Genomic DNA, 21959 nt, shown 5'->3' with positions numbered 1-21959 from the left:
GGTTCCACAAATGGTGCCACTGATCGAAGTCAATATTATATCCTAAATCAACTGCCCACTTTATCATACATTCTTTTGTCGCCTCGTCCTTAGTATTCCACTCTAATAGGAGGTCGTACATTTTAGTCATCAATTTTTCCTTGCCTTCTACTAACTCTATTTGGAACCTGGATTTTTTATTTTCAAAGCCGTAGTTCTTTTTGTCTTGCTTAAACAGGTCCTGGATCTCGTGGTATTGCAACCACCCAATCCCTTTTTCTTTTAACTGCTCATATGTTTTTATTTCCCATCCTTCTCCTGTTTCTATCAGAATATCATCATAAGTCAGGCAGTTAGTTTCCATATTTATTTATTTATTTTGATAGTCAAGACTTCAGTAGGCGACAGCCACCTCGGTGTTTTTCTTTCGAGTAAACCCTTGTTTCTTACCCACACTTCATATAACGATTTCCTGATCACATGTGTTAAGAAACCTTTATGTACACTAACCTTGTTGTACCACAGGTAGCAGTGCCAACTGTATCTATTATTAAACCCCTCCAAGTCTTTTAATGCTGCCCATTCTTTAATCCACATCAAACAAGATGCCTCATAGTATAATCAAAGGTCCGGCAGTGAAAAACCTCCCCTCTCCTTTTTGTCTATTAAAAGTTTGTGTTTTATTCTAGGGGGTTTTCCCTGCCATATGAATTTGGATAATGTTTTTCTCCATACGTCAAATTGTTTTGTTCCTTTGACTACCGGCAACATCTGAAATAAAAACAGGAGCCTTGGTAGTATATTCATTTTTATCGTAGCAATCCTGCCCCATAATGATAGGTGCAGGTTATTCCATAATTCTATATCTTTTTGGATGTCTTTCCAGATCTTAACATAATTATCATTGAATAAATTAATGTTTTTGGAGGACAGCCAAATACCTAAGTATTTAAATTTTTTTACTACTTCGATACCAAACTTTTCTTGTATCTCTCCCATTTCTTTTTTAGACATATTTTTAATCATCATTTTCGTTTTCCTTTTATTTAATTTAAACCCAGCCAATCTCCCAAACTGATCCATTTCTTTCATCATTGCCTCCATACTGGTATCAGGATCTTCTAGCGTAAGCACGAGGTCATCGGCAAAGGTCTTTTGTTTAAATTATTTCCTGCCTATCCTTATCCCTTTTATCTCCTTATTCTTTCTTATGTTTTCTAACAATACTTCCAATACTAAAATGAACAACAGGGGTGACAAAGGGCACCCCTGTCTAGTACCCTTTGTTATCTCCAACTCTTCGGATAGTATGTTATTGACAATTACCGGTAGCTTTGCCCTTTGTTTAAAATAAATTGCATCAATACACCTCGTAAATTTTTCTCCCATCTCCCTTTTTTCCAGTAATTTTTTCATAAATCTCCAAGAGATGTTGTCGAACGCTTTCTCCGCGTCAACAAATATCAACACAGTTTTTTATCTATTTTCAGTTCTAAATATTCAATGATATCTACCACGTTTCTTACGTTGTTTCTCATCTGACGCCCAGGTAGAAAACCTGTTTGGTCTTTGTGGATTATTTCAGACAGCACTCTTTTCAATCTATTTCCAATGATATCCGCAAATAATTTATAGTCTAGATTCAACAGGGAGATTGGCCTGTAGTTTTTAACTTCTAATAAATCTGAGTTTTCTTTTGGAATTAACGATATGTGGGCTTCTTCCCATGTTTTTGGTACCTGTCCTTTCTCAATTATCTCATTCAGCATCTGTGTCAGTACTGGTACTATCTGGTCTATCAATTCCTTATAATATTTTGCAGTTAGCCCGTCCGGGCCCGGGGCCTTTCCTGCCTTCATTCTTCTAATGCCTTCCTGTATTTCTTCCGATGTTATTTTGGCGTTGAGCATATTTACCTCTTCTTTTGATATTGAAGCTGGGCTACATTTGTCTACAAATAACTCCATTTCCTCCTCTTCTTCCTTTCCTTTCTGATACAGATCTTTATAAAATTTTTGAAAAGCTTTCCTAATATCTTTTTGCTTATCTGTTATCTTGTCATCTTTTCATATTTGATTTATACAGTTTTGCTTTTGTCTTTTTTTAAGTTGCCAAGCCAGTAGCTTTCCACTTTTGTTTGCATATTCAAAAAATTTTGTTTTGCCCATTTTAGTTTCCATTCTATTTCTTGATTTACTAAAGTAGCAAATTGGGTTTGCAGCATTTTTATATTTTGTTTTAGTTTCGTATCTCCAGGGTTTGATATCAACAATTTTTCATTTTCTATAAGTTGCCCTGTTATCTCTTCTCTCTCTCTCTCTCTCTCTCTCTCTCTCTCTCTCTCTCTCTCTCTTCTTGATATTGTTCTGCTGATTTAGGAAACCCCACATGTATGCTTTTCCCACATCCCAGACTACCTTTAGGTTGGTCTCTTTATTAAGTTTATTTCAAAATATTCCTTAATTGTTTTTGTGTGTGCTTTATCTAGTATTTTTTTGGTCATTAAACAAACCCTCGTTTAATCTCCACCGGAAGGAGGGTTTTTCGCCCTTTAATTCCAGGTATATCGGGTTGTGGTCTGAAAATACCCTTGGTTGGATCTCAGTTTTATTAATTTTTATGGTCAGTTCCTTTGATATCCATATAAAATCTATCCTCCCCGAGCTTTGGTTTGGCTCGGAGAAGAATGTGAATTGTTTTGCTGTGGGGTTTTTAAACCTCCAGCTGTCCACCAATCCTAGTCTCTCCACCTGATTAAAGAAGGATTTAGGGAGTTTACAATCCATGCTGGGTTTTTTCTTTGCCATTCTATCCATTATTGGTGACACCACCCCGTTCAAGTCACCCAGCAAAATCATTTTTTCATCTTGATATTCAAATAAGCTTTTTTCAAGGTTCTTATAAAATTCCGCCTTTTTTTGGTTTGGGGCGTATACCCCTACTATCAATAACTTTTCTCCCTGTACCGTTATTTGAACGGCAGTCACTCTCCCCTCATCGTCTTTAAATACTAATTTAGCACTATAGTTTTCTTTTACATAAATTACCACACCTCTTGTTTTCTTTTCATTTGAGGATACAAATTCTACCCCTAATTTTTTGTTTGCCAAAATCCTCTCATGTTATAGAAATTATTTTGTACTTTTTGTTTTGCTTAATCTGAATTTTATTGTATTTTTCTTGTAGTCTATTGACTGCAATAAGTTGAATGAAAGAACTTTCCATGGAAAAGTAAAGCAGTGTAAAATATTTGAAGCCGCACTTACACCACTGCACCTGACTGTGGTTGCATACCCTCCAAAAGTCCTCAGATGAAAATGTCACTATTTTCATCAGAGGAATGTTGGAGGTTGTGTTTCCCCCCCCCCTGACTTTTACCTGGCTCATGTTAATAGTTCAGAGTGTTTGTTCTGCATGCACCTATGATACAAGAATCAGCCCTTGGTGAACTATGTATAGCTCTTGATATAACATCTTTCTTGTCCATTGCAATGGAAGGCAACAGTCTTCCTTTTTTTGTAGTACAGTGGTACCTCGGGTTACAAATGCTTCAGGTTACAGTTTCTGCTAACCCGGAAGTAGTACCTCAGGTTAAGAACTTAACTTCAGGATGAGAACAGAAATTGTGTGCCAGTGGCGCGGCGGCAGCGGGAGGCCCCATTAGCTGAAGTGGTACCTCAGGTTAAGAACAGTTTCATGTTAAGAATGGACCTCCGGAACGAATTAAGTTCTTAACTAGAGGTACCACTAAAGTATTTTGTTCGTTTTTCCATATTAAAAGTTACATTTGTTACTCAACAATTATATTCTAATTCAACAGAACTAATGACTTCCCGCTCACCCAACATTGATGTTTATAACTCAGATTGCATACAATTGCATTTTAAGGTTCCATCTTATCTAATTTCATTGATTACTATATATTCTGTTCTGTGCCTTTAATTGCCCTGCTCTCTTTTGAATCTGGAAACCTTAAAGAGAAACCAGCAGACCCTTTGTTTAATTTCCAAGCAAAGGGTCTGCTGGTTTTTCTTTTTTTAAAAAAAATATCTTTATTGACATTTTTTTAAAAAACATAAACAACAGCAATGACAACAACAAAAAAACCATATAGATAAATAATGTAAAAAGAAGACTAAACAAACAGACAAACAAACTAAACAGTAATAGAAAATTAAACTCAAATCTTAATATAACATAACATAACCTGATATAACATAACATAACATAACTTGTCATAATATAACATATCAGACATTCCGTATCTGAATCCAAGTTTAGATTGGTAAATTAATAGTAAGGAAAAAAAAGGATCATGTTTAAAAAGACTTGAAAAGATATTTCAAGTTGCACAATACTAAAATCTGTTGGCCCACCCCCTTCACCCCCCTCCACCATATCGTGACTTCCAACCTCTCCTATATTCTGATTTAAATTTCCTTGATGTTCTGCATACACTTATCTGGCTTGGTTCTTTCTTTGATTTCCTTGGTCTTATTTGTACCCCTCATAATTCCGCTATAAGTTTCGCCTTTTCCACTTGTTTCTGTAGGTATAGTTTGAGTGGTTTCCAGTCTTCTCCTGCTTTCTCTTCACTTAAACCTTTAGATAAACCCACCTTAATTGCTAGATTTTGATAAATTTTTAATTTGATCAGCCACTCTTCTTTACTTGGTATTTTTTCACTTTTCCAGTTTCTGGCAACTAGGAGTCTGCCCGCTGTGGTTGCATGCATCAGCATGCACCTGTCTTTTGCTTTGATCTCCTCGCTCAGCATGCTCAAAAGAAAAAATTCGGGTTTTTTTTTAAGGAGTATTTGACTATTTTTTTTTTAATTCTTTGTATATTTCATCCCAGAACTTCTTAATTTCGCTGCAACACCACCATATGTGTATGAAAGTACCTACTTCATCCTTACACCTCTAGCAGATGTTACTAACTCCTCTATACATCTTAGCCAGTTTGGACGGTGTAAGATGCCACCTAAACTGCATCTTGAGCACATTTTCTTTTAGATCATAGTCTGTAATGTATTTTAAATCCCTAATCCATAATTTTTTCCAATTTTCGATCGTGTTTAATTTCCAAGCAAAGGGTCTGCTGGTTTCTCTTTAAGGTTTCCAGACTCAAAAGAGAGCAGAGCAATTAAAGGCACAGAAGTCCTGTCCCCTATTGAGTCTGGCAACCCTAATGTCTCTACTCAAAATTCCTTATAAAACTACTCATGTGGAGGTGACATGCAGGTGGGACTTGCTTTGATAGTTTCATTCTCACTTTAACCCATTAGAGTATAGGCACAAGGAAGCTCTTTTTACAAAGGGTTGATAAAATGTGAAGAAAATCCATCTGGGTGCAGTGCAAAAGCATCAGGAACATTCAGGCATGCAGTTATTACTTATCCCACAGGTGCTGGGTTTAAGAGGCACTCTTTGCCAATGAGTGTTGTTGCTCATTAGCAAAATGAATGTGAAGAAGCAGAGCATGCATAACAAATCATCTATCTCAGAATTTCTCCTCCTAGAATTCTCAGAATCCTCCTTCCACCTGCCCCTCCCAAGCCCTCTATATGCGGACAACATTCTTAGGTGTGTGAAATGTGACTCAAGTTTACACCCTCAGGGACTCGGTCACTGGAAGGTGGGATATTTGGCAGCTGATTATGAAACGTTCAAACTGTTAAATGTCATTGTGCCTTATCAAACTACTACAATGAGTTTGCAAGCACCATTTCTTCCCCCCCCCCTTTTTTTTAAATATTTTTATTAAAGATCTCTTGAATTACAAAGGTGTGTGCAGTGTCTCTCATATTTTAACATGTATCATTTTTGCAAATCAGTTTCATTTGTTAAGACACTAAGAAGAAAGAGGGAAAGCACAATTTCTAATAATACATTACACATATTCACAGTCATCATTCCTCAGAACATCTGCTGGAATTCTCACAGATTCAGGAACTGCAGATTCTACACTTCTTTGGATTCCTTGCTTTTTATCTTGCTACAATTACAGGAAATCTTCTCATCATCTCTGCAGTAGCCTTTGACCACCACCTGCACACTCCTATGTACTTCTTTCTGATGAACTTGGCTATATAGGACATTGGCTCAGTTTCAGTCATTACCCCCAAATCCATGGCAATTTCCCTCATGAGAACGGACACATTTCTTACTCAGGTGTGCTGCTCAAGTCCTCTTGTATGTCTTCTTTGTAGCACCAGATTTCTCTCTTCTCACAGTCATGGTGCATGATAGGTACATTGCCATTTGCAAACCACTACATTATGAGATGCTGGTGAACAAGCACGCCTGCATCCAAATGATTGTTATTGTATGGATCATCAGGTTTCTCTATGGAGTGTTACATACCGGAGGTACCTTTGTACCTAAATTTTGCTCCAATGTGGTCAATCAGTTTTTCTGTGAAATCCCACATTTACTTAAGATGGCCTGCTCTGAATTGTACCTCATTGAAATTGGAGTTGTTCAGCACCATTCACATGAGTTTGCAAGAATTGCTTATAACAGTAGTGAAAATATTCAGAGTCCTCCTTCCACTTCTTCCTCCCCCTCCTCTTATTTTATTTCCCCCAAAAAACTTAGATTTCTTAACATGCCCTTCTGCTTCTATCCATGGGCAATAAGGATATGAAGGAGCACAGCATAGTTAATCCTCTCTGTCAGAATTTATTCTCATGGAATTATCTGGGGTCTGGGAGCTACAGCTTCTATATATTTTTCTATTCCTTGTGTTTTACCTGGCAGCAGTTGTGAGAAATCTTCTCAACATCTAGGCAGCAGCCTTTGATCACCACCTCCACAATCCCATGTACTTCCTTCTCATGAATGTAGCCATGCAGGACCTGGGCCAAGTTTCAGCAAGTATCCTCAAACCTATGGCCAATTCCCTAATAAACACCAGGCACATTTATTTATTCCTTTTACTCTGAGTGTGTTTCTCAAATCCTCTTCTGTCTCACCTTTTCAATACCTGATTTCATTATTCTCACAGCCTTGACATATGATTGGTATGTTGCCATTTACAAACCATTACCATATGAGATGCTGATGAATAAGCAAACGGGCACTCACAACTGATGCCAGCACATCGTGTGGCGTGCATGACTGACATCATCTTGGCAGCAGGATCCCCTCCTCACTTACTCCCAGAACCAGGAGAGGAGGAGCAAAGGCAGGCTACATGCAGGTGTAGTCTCTGATTGTTTTTAAGGAGCCCTGGTGAGAAGGAGACACAGGCAGCTGTGGGGAGGCAGGATCATTCAGTGTGGGCAACTGATTTCATGTAGTCAGAATTACTGATTTCATGTAGTCAGAACTACTGATTTCATGTAGTCAGAACTACTGATTTCATGGAGCTAACTCCAGCTTGAACTGTGTGATTTATCCACCACATTGCCTGTGAGACCCTTAGTCTCATTATTCTCCTGATACCCTAAACAAACAGGCTTTCCTAATCAAATTAGCAAAACTGACCAAAATATATCATTGTTTCTGTACAACCTTAATGCTGAGATGTGTTCAATTCCCATGAGAACAAATCTCTAGGAAGACAGAATATATAGTAATCAATTTCTTCCCCATGTTGATAAATGTTTATTGTCCTAATAGATACCAATGCAAGTGGAATCTTATAAAATTGCATGTTTGGCTGGAGTGGCATCTAGTCCTTTAATGGCACTGGAGAAGTAAAAGAATATGAAGAAAAACAGTATGATACTTTCTTTGGATTTTCTGAATGAAAGAAATGAACCGGTCACCCTCCCTTCGTCATCTCTAGCTGTTATATTTTCTCCTGCACCAATAGTCACTCTCTCCTGGAACTCTACCTCTGTTCATGAATCTGGCATAACACAAGGTACATCAACATGTATGGAATCTATATTCTGGTTATTTTCAGATATTTTCATACTAGGAAGTGAATTGCAACATAAATTGAATGAATTTGCTGTAGATTTCTAACTCAGAGGTATACAGTTAGCGATTGGACTAGTCACTGAAATAGAATGTAAATTCACATTTACATTGAATATCCATATTTCTCATCTGGGAAAATATCTGAGGAGTTTTAAAAAGAGGAGTTTTTATTTTTTTTATTTCTTAAAAGCCTGGTGATGTCGAACCATGTCACATATTAAGGGGAAAGGTTTTGTATATCCTGGGCAAATATTAACTGAAATAATACGGTGACTGTCTGGATGATTTTGTGGCAATTGCGGTGCAGCTTCATATTATACTTTGTGAAGCCTATGTTGCTCTTTTTCTTTAGGACTTATTTTCATTTCCACCTAGCTAATGATTATATGATGTGTATTTTACTCTTGTACCTTCTCCCTCTTACTTTTGAATTGTAACTCTCACATTTTATTTTTTCGTTGGGCTGGTTACAAGTTCAAACTTCCCTCTGTTTATATTACCCTTCATATTTCTGCAGCCATTTGTGGACACCAATTCCTTTCCCATTCTTTCAAAATCTTCCATCTAGTGGAAAGGAGGCAACCATTTTCACATGTTACGTCAGACCATTGATACTTCTACCTCAGCATTGCCAGTGGGGAAGGTCTGCAGCTTGGTGGTGGAGGACCCTTGTTGTATGCTGAAGTTCCCAGGCATCTTCAGATAGGGTGGGGGGGGGAATAATATCTGGTAACTGGCAAGCCATTGCCATTCATTGTAGTAAAAATAGAGCTAGATGGACCACTGCTTTTGACCCAGTATAGACTGGCTACCTATGTTTTTATGTGCATCAGCCTCCCTCAACCTGCTGCCGTCCTTAGGCTTTGGATTACAATTCCTTTGACCCAGGCAGCCATGTCAGTGCTTAGGAAGTTCTAGTCCAAAACATCTGGAGGGCACCAGGTTGGGGAAAGGTGGGCTACCCTGATTGGCAGCAGCTCTACAGGATGTGAGGCAGTGATCTATCTTAGTCCTCCTTGGAGATACCAGACCCTGATCTGAGGAAATATGTGCTCTTTCCCTAAGCTGGGAGCTTTCCCATTAAATCAGAAGATTACTGTAGTTTTATCAAGCATCTCTCCCTGATGAGAAATCAAGAGAAACAAAGAAATAGTAAAAGCCCTCCTTAGTAATTATCAGGATGTTAAAGATGATGACTATTGACTGTGATGAGTTAGCTCATGTCAGATTCACACTGTCATCATGGTTTCTAATAAATAATGAAATGGCCTTTTTCCTTCTACAATTGAGCTATGGCATTATATTAGGGTGGGAAGAATATCTGGCTGGTATTGACTGGACTTGGACAACATTATTGTGTATGTGAATCTGATCCACTTTCAAAAGATTCAGTCAGCAGAAAGCGGGATATTTGGCATCTAACTCCTTTAAATAGTCAAGCTCTTAAGGGAAATAGTGGATCAGCGATATGAACAAACCATAATGACCTTACAAACATAATTGCATTGCTAATAATAATGATAATAGCACTAGAATTCACAGTCATCATCATCATCATTTTCGGGCTCATTGCCCCGCCCCCAAATTAGTAACTTCTTCAGGACGTTGCTGCCTGCTACAATAACTTAACATCATCACCAGCAACAAAAACTTAAATGAAAAGTTACAGGTAGGTAGCCGTGTTGGTCTGAGTTGAAGCAAAATAAAAAAATTCTTTCAGTAGCACCTTAAAGACCAACTAAGTTTTTATTTTTGTATGAGCTTTCATGTGCATGCACACTTCTTCAGATATCTGAAAAGGTATTTTAAATGAAAAGGGTAACCGTTTCGACAGCATTATTTCTGCTTCTTTCCACAGCAACATGAATGTGAAGAAGCAGAGCATGGATAATCAATCATCTTTCTCAGAATTTCTCCTCTTGGAATTCTCAGATGTTCGGGAACTACAAATTCTTCATTCCATTATATTCCTGGCATTGTACTTGGCAACTGTAACAGGGAATCTTCTCATCATCTCTGCAGTAGCCATTGACCACCACCTGCACACCCCTATGTACTTCTTCCTGATGAACTTGGCCATGCAGGACCTGGGACAAGTTTCAGTCATTAATCCCAAATCCATGCTCAATTCCCTCATGAACACCAGGTACATTTCTTACTCTGGGTGTGTGGCACAAGTACTCTTCTTTGTCTTTTTTGTGGGATCTGATTTCTTTCTTCTCACAGTCATGGCATATGATCGGTATGTTGCCATTTGCAAACCATTACAGTATGGGATGCTGATGAATAGACAAACCTACATACAAATGATTGGCAGTGTATGGATCAGCAGCTTTTTCTATGGAGTGTTACACACTGGAGGTACCTTTGCATCCCCCTTTTGTTCCAATGTAGTCAATCAATTTTTTTGTGAAATCCCGCAGTTACTTAAGCTGGCCTGCACTGATTTGTATCTAATGGAAGTAGGAGTCCTCGTGTTAAGTGCTGTCATTGGGATTGGCTGTTTTATCTTCATCATCATAACTTATGTCTCCATTTTCACTGCCGTGCTGAAAATCCCCTCTACTGAAGGAAGGCAAAAGGCTTTCTCGACTTGCCTTCCCCATCTCATAGTTTATGCCCTATATGTATTTACTGGTTACTTTGCATACTTCAAGCCTCCCTCTAATACCTCACCACATCTAGATTTGGCATTTACAGTGATGTATTCCATGGTTCCACCCTTGATGAATCCAGTAATCTATAGCATGAGAAATAGGGAGATTAAAAATGCTCTGTCAAAGCTATTGGGTTTGAGTCACTCCTCTAGGAAAAACCTTTCCAGTCCTCTTTTGTAAAGGAAAATTCTGTATACAGTATACAGCCCACACACTGAGGTCCAGTGCTGAGGGCCTTCTGGTGAGTCCCTCACTGTGATAAGTGAGGTTATAGGGAACCAGGCAGAGGGGCTTCTTGGTAGTAGTCACCACCCTGTGGAACGCCCTCCCAGCTGTCAAGGAAATAAATAACTATCTGACTTTTAGAAGACATCTGAATGCAGTCGTGTTCAGGGATGTTTTTAATGTTTGATGTTTTATCGTGTTTTTAATATTCTGTTGGGAGCCTCTAAGAGTAGCTGGGGAAACCCAGCCAGATGGGTGAGGTATATTATTATTATTATTATTATTATTATTATTATTATTATTATTATTACACCAATGATAGAAATTGGAAATAGTATGGGGAAACTTTGAAGAAACAAAATTGATTTAGCTTAGTTTTCTCAATTGATCTAGAAGAGTTATATTGCTTATATTGCAAATTTTGAGAAGCCGTTTGGTGTAGTGCTTAAAATATCCTTCTTTACCCTGCGGCCCTCCACATGCTCTGGTCTCTGGATCCCATCATAAGTGAATTTGGGCTATGATGGCCAGGCCTTGTGCCAATGAAACAATCTGTGCCCTTTTAAAGTGGGCCTGGTGTCTGTTTTTGTTTGTTACTCTATTGTTTATTTTTGTGTTTTTATATTGTAAACTGCCCTATGATCCATTGATGAAGGGTGGTATAGAACTTATTTTGTTCTTTTTGTTTTGCTTAATCTGAATTTTATTGTATTTTTCTCATGGTCTATTGACTGCAATAAGTTGAATGAAAGTACTTTCCATGGAAAAGTAAAACAGTGTAAAATATTTGAAGCCGCACTTACACCACTGCACCTGACAGTGGTTGCATACCCTCCAAAAGTCTTCAGATGTTCCCATTATTCGTGACTTTGTGCTATGCTGTCCAGGCCTTGGGCTAATGAAACAATCTATGACTTTAAAAGTGGGCCTTTTTATTGTTTTTGCCCGATACTCTATTATGTATTTTTGTGTTTTTATGTTGTAAACTGCACTGTGATCTGTGGATTAGGGTGGTATAAAATTTATGTAGTTGTTGATTGCTTAATCTGAATTTTATTGTATTTCACTTATGGTATAAGTAATAAGGTGAATTAACGAATTTCCCATGGAAAAGTAAAGCAAAGGGAAACCCACACTTACACTACTGCAACTGACTGTGGTTGCATACCCTCCAAAAGTCCTCAGAATAAAACGTCCCTATTTTAATCAGAGGAATGTTGGAGGGTATGTGTTTTACCTGACTTTTACCTGGCTCAAGTTAATGGTTCAGAGTGTTTGTCCTGCTTGCACCTATGACAAGAATTAGCCCCTGGTGAACTATGTATAGCTCTTGATATAACATCTTTGTTGTCCATTGCAATGGAAGGCAACAGTCTTCCTATTTTATAATAGTACTTTTTATGTTATGTTTCTCAGTCAACAATTATATTCTAATTCAACAAAACTAGTGACTTCCTGCTCCACCAACATCGATGTTTATAACTCAGATTACATACAATTGCATTTTAAGGTTCGCCCTTATCTAATTTCATCCTCTCTAATATGTTTTTTTGTAGTACAGTGGTACCTCGGGTTACAAACGCTTCGGGTTACAGTTTCTGCTAACCCAGAAGTAGTACCTTGGGTTAAGAACTTTCAGGATTTCAGGATGAGAACAGAAATTTCAGGATGAGAACAGAAATTGTGCGCCAGTGACGCGGCAGCAGAGGAGGCCCCACTACCTAAAGTTGTACCTCAGTTTAAGAACAGTTTCATGTTAGGAATGGACCTCCTGAACGAATTAAGTTCTTAACTAGAGGTACCACTGTAGTATTTTGTTTGTTTTTCCATATTAAAAGTTACATTTGTTACTCAACAATTATGTTCTAATTCAACAGAACTAATGACTTCCCACTCACCCAACATCGATATTTTAACTCAGATTGCATACAATTGCATTTTAAGGTTCCGTCTTATGTAATTTCATCCTCCCTAACATTATATATATATATATATATATATATATATATATATATATATATATATATATATATACACACTGCTCTTTTCTTACACTTCAAGCCCTGCTGTGGTCTTCACATAAGTGAAATAAATTTTTATATAGACCAGAAATGGTTCCAGTCTTCTTTAAAGGATTCTAAATCTGCATCTTTTATCAGTGCCATCAATTCTGCCATCTCTGCATCTTCCAAGATTATCATCAACCATTCTTCCTTCATTCCATTTCTGCTGCTGTAGTCACATATATCAATATCATTGAGGGATTCTTTGGGATTTCGCTGTCTAGTATCCCCAGGAGGGAGGATTCCCGCCTCCTGGCAAAAGTCACTTTATTCCCCCCCCCTTAATTTCATTATGTTCCAAAAAGCCTTTGAGAAGGCATTGGGTGACCCCGATAATATTAAACAATGACAGGACTCTTGCCAATTTAAATGCCTTCATAAAAATGATGGACAGCATGCAAGAAGAGGCTCTCGCTCAGAAGATAATGAGCCTCAAACAGAGAAATAGTCCAGTGGCTGCATCCTGGATGGATTTCAACATGTACGTTCAGTCAGTCGACACGGAGTCTGAGTTAACCCTTGATGGGTCGGGTTGATAAGGCTATACCAAACAGCGTAAAAACGTCACACACAAACACACACACCCCCGATAATAATAGAAGGTGAACCAGAATTGAAGTGTCACAGTTGTTGGACTCTCAATGGAGGGGGTGGAGATTGCAGTATTTCATAGCTTGGAAAGGTTATGGAAATGAGGGAAATTATTGGGAGGATTCTGGGAATGTGTAACCCTTGGTTACAGGTAGAATTCAGCCACAGGTACCCCAACAAACCCAAACCAAGAGGAGGGAGGGGGGAGTATGAGGTTATGGAAACGTCAGCATGTCCAGGAGGGTGCCTACTCGAGAGTAAGGCCATGGCAGACACACATACCCGACTGGCATGTCCCCTCCCTCCTGGGAGATCGTTTGTGAGCTTCTTGAGCGTTCTTCAGCCCGAACATCACAGTGACTGGTGATGTGAAGCACCACCGCACTTTAGTGATCCGCAGAGGTTTGCGCAGTAGCGTGACAGACTCAGTAGCACAGCTTTTGGGCTAAGCTAGTTTATTTACATATAAACAGACTTGGAGCTCTTCATTATGGCTCCCTCTCTCTCAGGGCAGTCTCAAGCAGGTCAGGCGCCCTGGCGCTGAGGTGCGGAGATCGCTCCGGCGCCCCCGCCCTCACAGCGCGCAGCACGGCTTCCACGTGGCTTCACCGCTCAGTGCCTCCCCCTGCCGGCCCTGGCGCCCCGTGCCACCGGGACTGCACCTAGAGCCAGGCCTGCTCTCTCTAGCATCACAGGCAGTAAAGAGAATGAACAAAGGAACAATAGTTCCACTCCAGGAACACGTAAGACAAACATCCTGTCTACGTCACTTCCACTCTGTGGAATGAAAACACATACAGTCATATGATACACAATAAACCTATGACTGCACACGGGGAATGAATCTCCCAACAGGAAGAAGATGAAGAGAGTGAGGCAGAGTGGGAATAGAGGGGAACCTGCAATGAGAAGATGATGTGGAAGAGAGTGAGGATGACTGGTGGGAAGGGCTAGACAGCGAACCTCAGAAAGAGGGAGGACAGGAAGAGGAGGAGGAGGAGGAGGAGGAGGAGGAGGAGGAGGAGGAGGAGGAGGATAGGGGAGGGGGTGGTGTCATGATCATGCCTGCCCAAAACCAGGCTTTGCAGCCTCAGTTAGAAACCAGCCAGCAGCAGAGAAGATTGGATTTCTCTCAGGCAGAGGAGAGCCGGCACCCCCTCCTCTTGTTGACACGAAAAGGAATAGAGATAAGACAGTAGCTGGAAGCAGGCTGGAACAAAGCCAAAGCTCTCAGGCAGGCTCAAAAGCAAGATAGAGCTTTTCTTCACCAGAAGAGGAGTTGGTTGACCCAGTGAGCCCAAGAATCTGATGAATGGGAAGGGTTTTAGACAGAAAACAAACCAAGAAATGCAAAGCTCATAGGTTCAGTATATTCTGCAGACACTGGAAACATTCCTCAGAAGGGTCAACTTGAGTGTACTAATGCAGTGTTTCTCAACCAGTGTGCCTCCAGATGTTTTGGGACTAGAACTCCCATCATCCCTAGCTAGCAAGACCAGTGGTCAGGAATGATGGGAGTTGTAGTCCCAAAACATCTGGAGGCACACTGGTTGAGAAACACTGTACTAATGGACGATAGGCAAGAGCGCTCTGAGGCTAATTGCTTTGTCTGCAATAAATCTTCAAGTTAATTACTCTGGCGTACTATGTTATCAAGCTGGCTGCCTAGGCTCATTACACTCATTATTAACATTGATAGTTAGAGCTATCCATGCAAGAAGAAATTCATGAAGCTGGGTATATCTGATAACGCTGTAGTGGAATGATTAGTTCCCTTCACAGTTCTGTTATTCTCATGATAACCAAAACAAACAGACTTTCCTAATCAAATTAGCAAAATTAACCAAAATGCAAAATAAAAAAATATCCTTCCAGTAGCACCTTAGAGGCCAACTAAGTTTATCATTGGTCATACCAATGACAAACTTAGTTGGTCTCTAAGGTGCTAGTGGAAGGAATTTTTTAAATTTTTTCCGACTATGGAAGACCAACACGGCTACCTACCTGCAACTAACCAAAATGCAGTATTGTTTCTCTAAAGTCCTAATGTGGATGTGTTTTGAATTCCTGTGAGAGTAAATCTCTAGAAAGACAGGAGAGTTATTAATAAGTCTCTTCCCCATGTTGATTCATGTTTTTTGTCATCATAAATCCAACTGCTGGAGGATTGCTATAAAATTGCAGGTATGGGTAGAGTGATATGCAGTCATTTAATTTCACTGGAGAAGCATACTGCAGAGAACCCTAGGTAGAACAAAAATAGTAAGATAACTTTCTATATTTTTCACTTGCACTTAGAATGAAAGTAATGTATTGATCATCTTTCCTTCTGTCTCCTTAACACTCATATTCTCCTCTACACAGATAGTCACTCTCCTGCAACTATGTACCTTTGTTCACAAATCTTGCATAACACAAAGTACCTCAGCATGTGTTGCATCTATTTTCTGGATATTTTCAGATACTTTCACACTAGGAAGTGAAGTGTAACTTGGATTACATGAATTTGCTATAATTTTTTAACACAGTGGTCTGCAGTTGGCAACAGTAAAGTGGATGAAAAATAATAATAATTATAACAATTGTAAATAAAATGGGCTCCACTTTTAACATCTGGCTTTCTGCTTTCTTCCATAGCAACATGAATGTGAAGAAGCAGAGCATGGATAATCAATCATCTTTCTCAGAATTCCTCCTCCTAGAATTCTCAGATGTTCGGGAACTACAAATTCTACATTTCATTATATTCCTGGTATTGTATTTGGCAACTGTCACGGGAAATCTTCTCATCATCTCTGCAGTAGCCTTTGACCATCATCTGCACACCCCTATGTACTTCTTCCTGATGAATTTAGCCTTGCAGGACCTGGGGCAAGCTTCAGTCATTATTCCCAAGTCCATGGTAAATTCCCTCTTGAACACCAGACGCATTTCCTACTCTGGGTGTGTTGCACAACTACTCTTCTTTGTCTTTTTTGTGGGATCTGATTTCTTTCTTCTCACAGTCATGGCATATGATCGGTATGTTGCCATTTGCAAACCATTACAGTATGGGATGCTGATGAATACACAAACCTACATACAAATGATTAGCAGTGTATGGATCAGCAGCTTTTTCTATGGAGTGTTACACACCGGAGGTACCTTTGCATCCCCCTTTTGTTCCAATGTAGTCAATCAATTTTTTTGTGAAATCCCACAGTTACTTAAGCTGGCCTGCACTGATTTGTATCTAATTGAAGTAGGAGTTATTGTAATAAGTGCTGTCATTGGGATTGGCTGCTTTATCTTCAACATTATATCCTATGTGTACATTTTCACTGCCGTGCTGAAAATCCCCTCTTCTGAAGGAAGGCAAAAGGCTTTCTCAACTTGCCTTCCCCATCTCATTGTTTACTGCCTATTTGTATTCACTTCATACTTTGCTTTCTTTAAGCCTAGCTCATTACATCTGGATTTGGCATTTACAGTGATGTATTCCATGGTTCCACCCTTGATGAATCCAGTAATCTATAGCATGAGAAATAGGGAGATTAAAAATGCTCTGTCAAAGCTATTGCGTTTGCGTCACTCCTCTATGCAAAAGCTTTCCAGTCTTATTTTGTGAAGGAAAATTCTACATGCACTATAATACTAATGATAGGAAACTGGAAATTCTTTGAGGAAACTTTGAAGCAGCTAAATAGATTTAGCTTAGTTTTCTCAATTGATCTAGAAGGGTTACCGGTATATTGTTTTTATTGCAAATTGTGAGTATTGGTTTAGTGGTTAAAATTTCCTTCTTTGCCCTACAGCCCTCCACATGCTTTGGTCTCTGGCCACCATCATTAGTGACTTTGGGCTATGCTCAGGGCCAGCTCATCGTAGACCCCCGGTGGCGCAGGGCACCATGGCGCCGGCCCGCCCGCTGGCCGGCCGGTCCGCCGGTCCGCTGCGCAGCTGCGCGCGGTGCCCACCTGCCCACCGCGCTGGGAAACGGGGCGGGAGGGCGCCGGAGAGATCACGCTGTGTCTGCCCACCCGCCGCGCAGCAGCGCCGCGCCCACCCGCCCACCGTGTTGGGGGACGGGGCGGAAGGGCGCCGGAGAGATCCGGCGCACCATGGCGACAGGGGCGCCATAGGGCGCTGGAGAGATCCGGCGCACCATGGCGACAGGGGCGCTTAAGACGGTGCTGGCTATGCTAATTAAATGAAATGTGGCCTTTTAAAGTGGATGGGGTTATTGTTTTTGTCTGTTACTCTATTATGCATTTTTGTGTTTTTATATTGTAAACTGCCCTGTGATGTGTGGATGAAGGGTGGTATAGAATTGTTATGGTTATTGTTTTGCTAAATCTGAATTATACAGTTTTGTACTTCAGTTATGGTTCATTGACTATAATAAGTTGAATGAACGAATTTTCCACAGAAATATAAAGCATGGGGAAACATTTTAACCCACACTTACACCACTGCACCTTACCATGGTTGCATACTCTCCAAAGTCCTCAGTTGAAAATGTCCCTCTTTTCACCAGAGGAATGTTGGAGGGTATGTGTATTACCTGACTTTTACCTGGCTCAAGTTAATGTTTCAGAGTGTTTGTCCTGCTTGCACCTATGATACAAGAATCAGCCCCTGGTGAACTATGTATAGCTCTTGATATAACATATTTCTTGTCCACTGCAATGGAAGGCAACAATCTTCCTCTTTTTTGTAATAGTATTTTGTTCTTTTTTCCATATCAAAAGTTACATTTGTTACTCAACAATTATATTCTAATTCAACAAAACTAGTGGCTTCCTGCTTTAAATACTAAATACTAGGCTTTAAAGGTCAGCACCAACACTTTGCATTTTGCTTGGAAGTGTACTGGTAGCCAATGTAGGTCTTTCAGGACTGGTGTTATATAGTTTCAGCAGCCATTCCCAGTCACCAGTCTAGCTGCCACATTCTAGATTAGTTGTAGTTTCCAGGACACCTTCAAAGGTAGCCCCATGCAGAGCGCATTGCAGTAGTTCAAGCGGGAGATAACTATAGCATGCACCACTCTGGCAAGACAGTCTTTGGGGAGGTAGGGTCTTAGCCTACCAGATGGAGCTGGCACACGATTGATACATGAATATTTATCCTAAAAATTGTATTTCCCCACAATTATGCCCAATATGTGCATTTTGCAAACAAGTTTTATTTCTAATATGTGTTTATTTCCTGTGGGATAATAAAAAACTTTATTCACATTAGCCAACGGCCATAGCAACATAAAACAAGCAGTATATACAGATAAAAACAACAATAGGTAAAAAGGACAATCAAATAACCAAGATTATCGTTCAGATAGTGGCCCTTAATCTCATTGTACCCTCAATAAACCTAGCAACCTTTACTGTTGTCTGATCATTTTGGTCTGATAGAAGAAAGAACAATGTGGCCGCAGATGGGTGGCTTGGGATGTTAAGTAAGATTGGGGTAATGATCTCATTCCTCAGATCTTTATAAAGGGGACAAGACAGGAGAACATGAGCTACTGTTTCCGTATTGCCATCTCCACAGGGGCAGAGTCGTTTCTCAGTTGGAATCTTTTGGTATCGGCCCTCAAGTACGGCAGAGGGCATCACATCCAATCTGGCCAATGTGAAGGCATGTCTATATTTAGGGATAGTTAATTTATACAAATATGGTGCCAAGAAATCAAAATGAGAAGAGGGAAAAAGGCATACCAAGGAAAGAATTTATTTATAATGACCAGATTGTTCTGTTGCTCTGAGACTAAGTCCTTCAGGTTCTGTCCAATTAGGCCTTTTGCTTTAGTAAAGCTCATCATGAGGAGCTGATGTGGGTGGAGTCCTCAGGAGAGGAGTTTTTGATGCACTATTTTAATCCACACACTTTTATGGGGGTCTTGTGTCACTAAGGGCAATAGACCAGATGGATTTAGATTTAGACGGAGCCAATAATTAAGAGTTCTTGGCCAGTACCGAGCTTCTACAGAGGGAAGACTTGCCTCCAGTCGTAATGCTGCATTTGGGACACAAGGTGGTACAGAGAAAATCTGCCTTAGAAATTTGGATTGGACAGTTTCAATAATGCTAAAATAGTTACCTGTCCAAATTTGGGCCCCATAAAGTATCTGCGCCAAAGATTTGGCTTGAAAAACTTCTAGGGCTGCTGGGATGTATTTGCCGCCCTTCATATGGAAAAAGCGGGACAGCATCTTAGCACTTTGGGCTGCTTTTTCTTTGACACATTTTTTATGTACATCCCATGATCTCATTGACTGGAAGACTATGCCCAGGTATTTAAAGGCTTTAACCTGCTCGATTGGTTGATTGTCCATACTCCAGTTTTGTGATTTATGTTTCCTTGTGAAAACCATGACTTTGGTTTTCTGATAGTTTACCACCAGCTGCTCTCTCCTGCAGTATGCTGAGAATTCTCCTATCAGCCTTTTTAGGCCTATTTTTGTTCAGGATAGGAGGACCGCATCATCAGCATATAAGAGCACTGAGATTGGTTTTGCAGCCAATTTAGGAGCATGGAACTCCGATGATGTTAGGCTTTTGACCATGTCATTAATATATAGGTTAAATAAAGCTGGGGCTAGAATACAGCCTTGCTTAATCCCCTTGGTGACTGGTACAGGGCCTATGAGTTGACCATTTGTGGTGCATCTTACATACAGCACAGTATCTTTATATAGACCAATAATCAAAGATGCTTGTCTATGCTTGAAGTATTCAATTTGGCCCAGAGTCTTACTCATGAAATTGAGTCAAAGGCAGCCTTCAAATCAATGAAGGCTGCATATAGGACCCCACAGGTTTTCTTGGCGTATTTGTCAATAAGATGCGCTAAGACAAAACAATGATCTATGGTAGATCTGCCTTGCCTAAATCCAGCTTGTTCCTCCACCAAGATAGCCTCGGCGTCCATCCAGCTAGTTAATTTGATATAGAGGTGTTTTGCATATAATTTGCTAGGTATAGGTAAAAGGCTAATAGGTCTGTAACTCGCTGGGTCCGATGTGGGGCCATTTTATAGATTGGGATGATTATCGCCTTGGCCCACCCTTCGGGAAGTATGCCCATTGAGTCAATCTGGGAGAATATTGTCGCCAGCAGGGGGGCCCACCAACCAATATTGGTCTTCAAGAGTTATGCGGGAATATAGTCTATGCCTAGGGCCTTGTTGTTATTTAGCTGTGCGATTAATTTCTTTGCCTCCTCTGTGGTTACAGGTGGCCAGTGCGGTAAAACCTCTGGTTGAAAAGTTGGCTAGTCGAACCAGCTTGCTAGATCCCTCACCGTTTTTGGCAGTATTCTGAATTGCAGATGATAAGTGTGTTTTCAGCAATTCCTGTGGGAGCAAATCTCCAGAAAGACTGAAGAGTTGTTAAGAAATCTCCTCCCCATGTTGACAAATGTTTATTGTCATCATAGTAGATCCAAGCATAGGAAGATTTTTATAAAATTGCACGTATGGCTCAATAGATATGCAGTCATTTAATTTCAATGCAATGAAACAGAATCTGAAGTGGAGAGAAATCTATGAAGAATAATAGTAAGCTGCTTATACTCATTTTCTCAATTGCACTTGCAATGAAAATAATAAATCCCTTCAACTCTATGTCCCCTCTCCTCCTCTCTATTTCTCTGCCATATTCTCTCTTCCACATATAGTCACTTTGTAACTCTCTCTTTGTGCAACTCTCTTTCTCTTTTCATGGCTAGAACAACACAAAGTACATCAACGTGTGTTTTGTCTGTTTTTGTGTTTCTATACTTTTCATTCATGCCAGTCACAATATACTTTTTTTTCTTTGTGCTGTTCACAAGTCCAAGCTTCCCTTTGTCCATACTATTTTATGTTCTCATTTTGTATTTTTATTCTAGATATTCCAAAAACTTCAAAAAACAACAACATTTGATAGCAGTGTACAATTTTTCAGCTGTACCACAAAATGCCAAGTTTTGCCTATCAAGAACTCTGAACGAAGCCTAATTTTTGTTGCTTGTTAATACTGTTAGCATGGTTGGGATTCCTCTAATGTGAATTGCTCCAATGTTCTTCCAGTCTTTTGAACCCACTTCTTGCAGGGTTGGTGCACCATTTATTTATTTATTTACTTACTTATTTATGAAAAACTTGCAGACAGCACAGGTCTTCACTGCTCATGCAGTGCATAAGAGAAAATCTTGATTTTAGGGAAATCATATGATACATTAGAATAGAATAGAATAGAATAGAATAGAATAGAATAATTTATTATTGGCCAAGTACATTTTATAATACTTGGAATTTGTTTTGGCTACATTGCAATGTAAACATACACACATTGTTCCACTCACAATACAAATAAGCAAAGAAACCCACCCATAATCGACCTCCCCTTCAGCTACACATCTACAAATTTAACAATTTAATGGCACAGGGGGAAAAACTGTTCCTGTGCCTGGCCAATTTTGTATATGAAGACCTGTAGCGACGTCCAGGTGGGAGTAAATCTAGCAGATGATGACCGGGATGTGAAGGAT

At 39.7% G+C, this 21959-nt stretch overlaps 2 protein-coding genes across 2 annotated transcripts; both read left to right on the top strand.

The window, feature by feature from the left end:
• The first annotated feature begins 9756 nt into the window (after positions 1 to 9756).
• Positions 9757 to 10747, top strand: LOC118078462 (olfactory receptor 14A16-like). The gene has a single exon (XM_035102340.3). The coding sequence runs from the start codon at positions 9773 to 9775 to the stop codon at positions 10745 to 10747; it is 975 nt and encodes a 324-aa protein (XP_034958231.3). The 5' UTR covers positions 9757 to 9772.
• A 5318-nt stretch (positions 10748 to 16065) lies between these two features.
• LOC132592932 (olfactory receptor 14I1-like) lies at positions 16066 to 17053 on the top strand. Its single transcript, XM_060281177.2, has one exon. The coding sequence runs from the start codon at positions 16088 to 16090 to the stop codon at positions 17051 to 17053; it is 966 nt and encodes a 321-aa protein (XP_060137160.2). The 5' UTR covers positions 16066 to 16087.
• Positions 17054 to 21959: the final 4906 nt, after the last annotated feature.

This window comes from Zootoca vivipara, chromosome 12, assembly GCF_965207765.1.
Source record: "Zootoca vivipara chromosome 12, rZooViv2.hap1.1, whole genome shotgun sequence".
NCBI lineage: Eukaryota > Metazoa > Chordata > Lepidosauria > Squamata > Lacertidae > Zootoca > Zootoca vivipara.
The sequence above is the reverse complement of the archived record's forward strand: the minus strand, read 5'-3'. Positions and strand labels throughout refer to the sequence as shown.

Bases quoted from the DNA above. Each gene is read 5' to 3' on its own strand.
- LOC132592932 (XM_060281177.2), top strand. From the start codon at position 16,088: ATGAATGTGAAGAAGCAGAGCATGGATAATCAATCATCTTTCTCAGAA.
- LOC118078462 (XM_035102340.3), top strand. From the start codon at position 9,773: ATGAATGTGAAGAAGCAGAGCATGGATAATCAATCATCTTTCTCAGAA.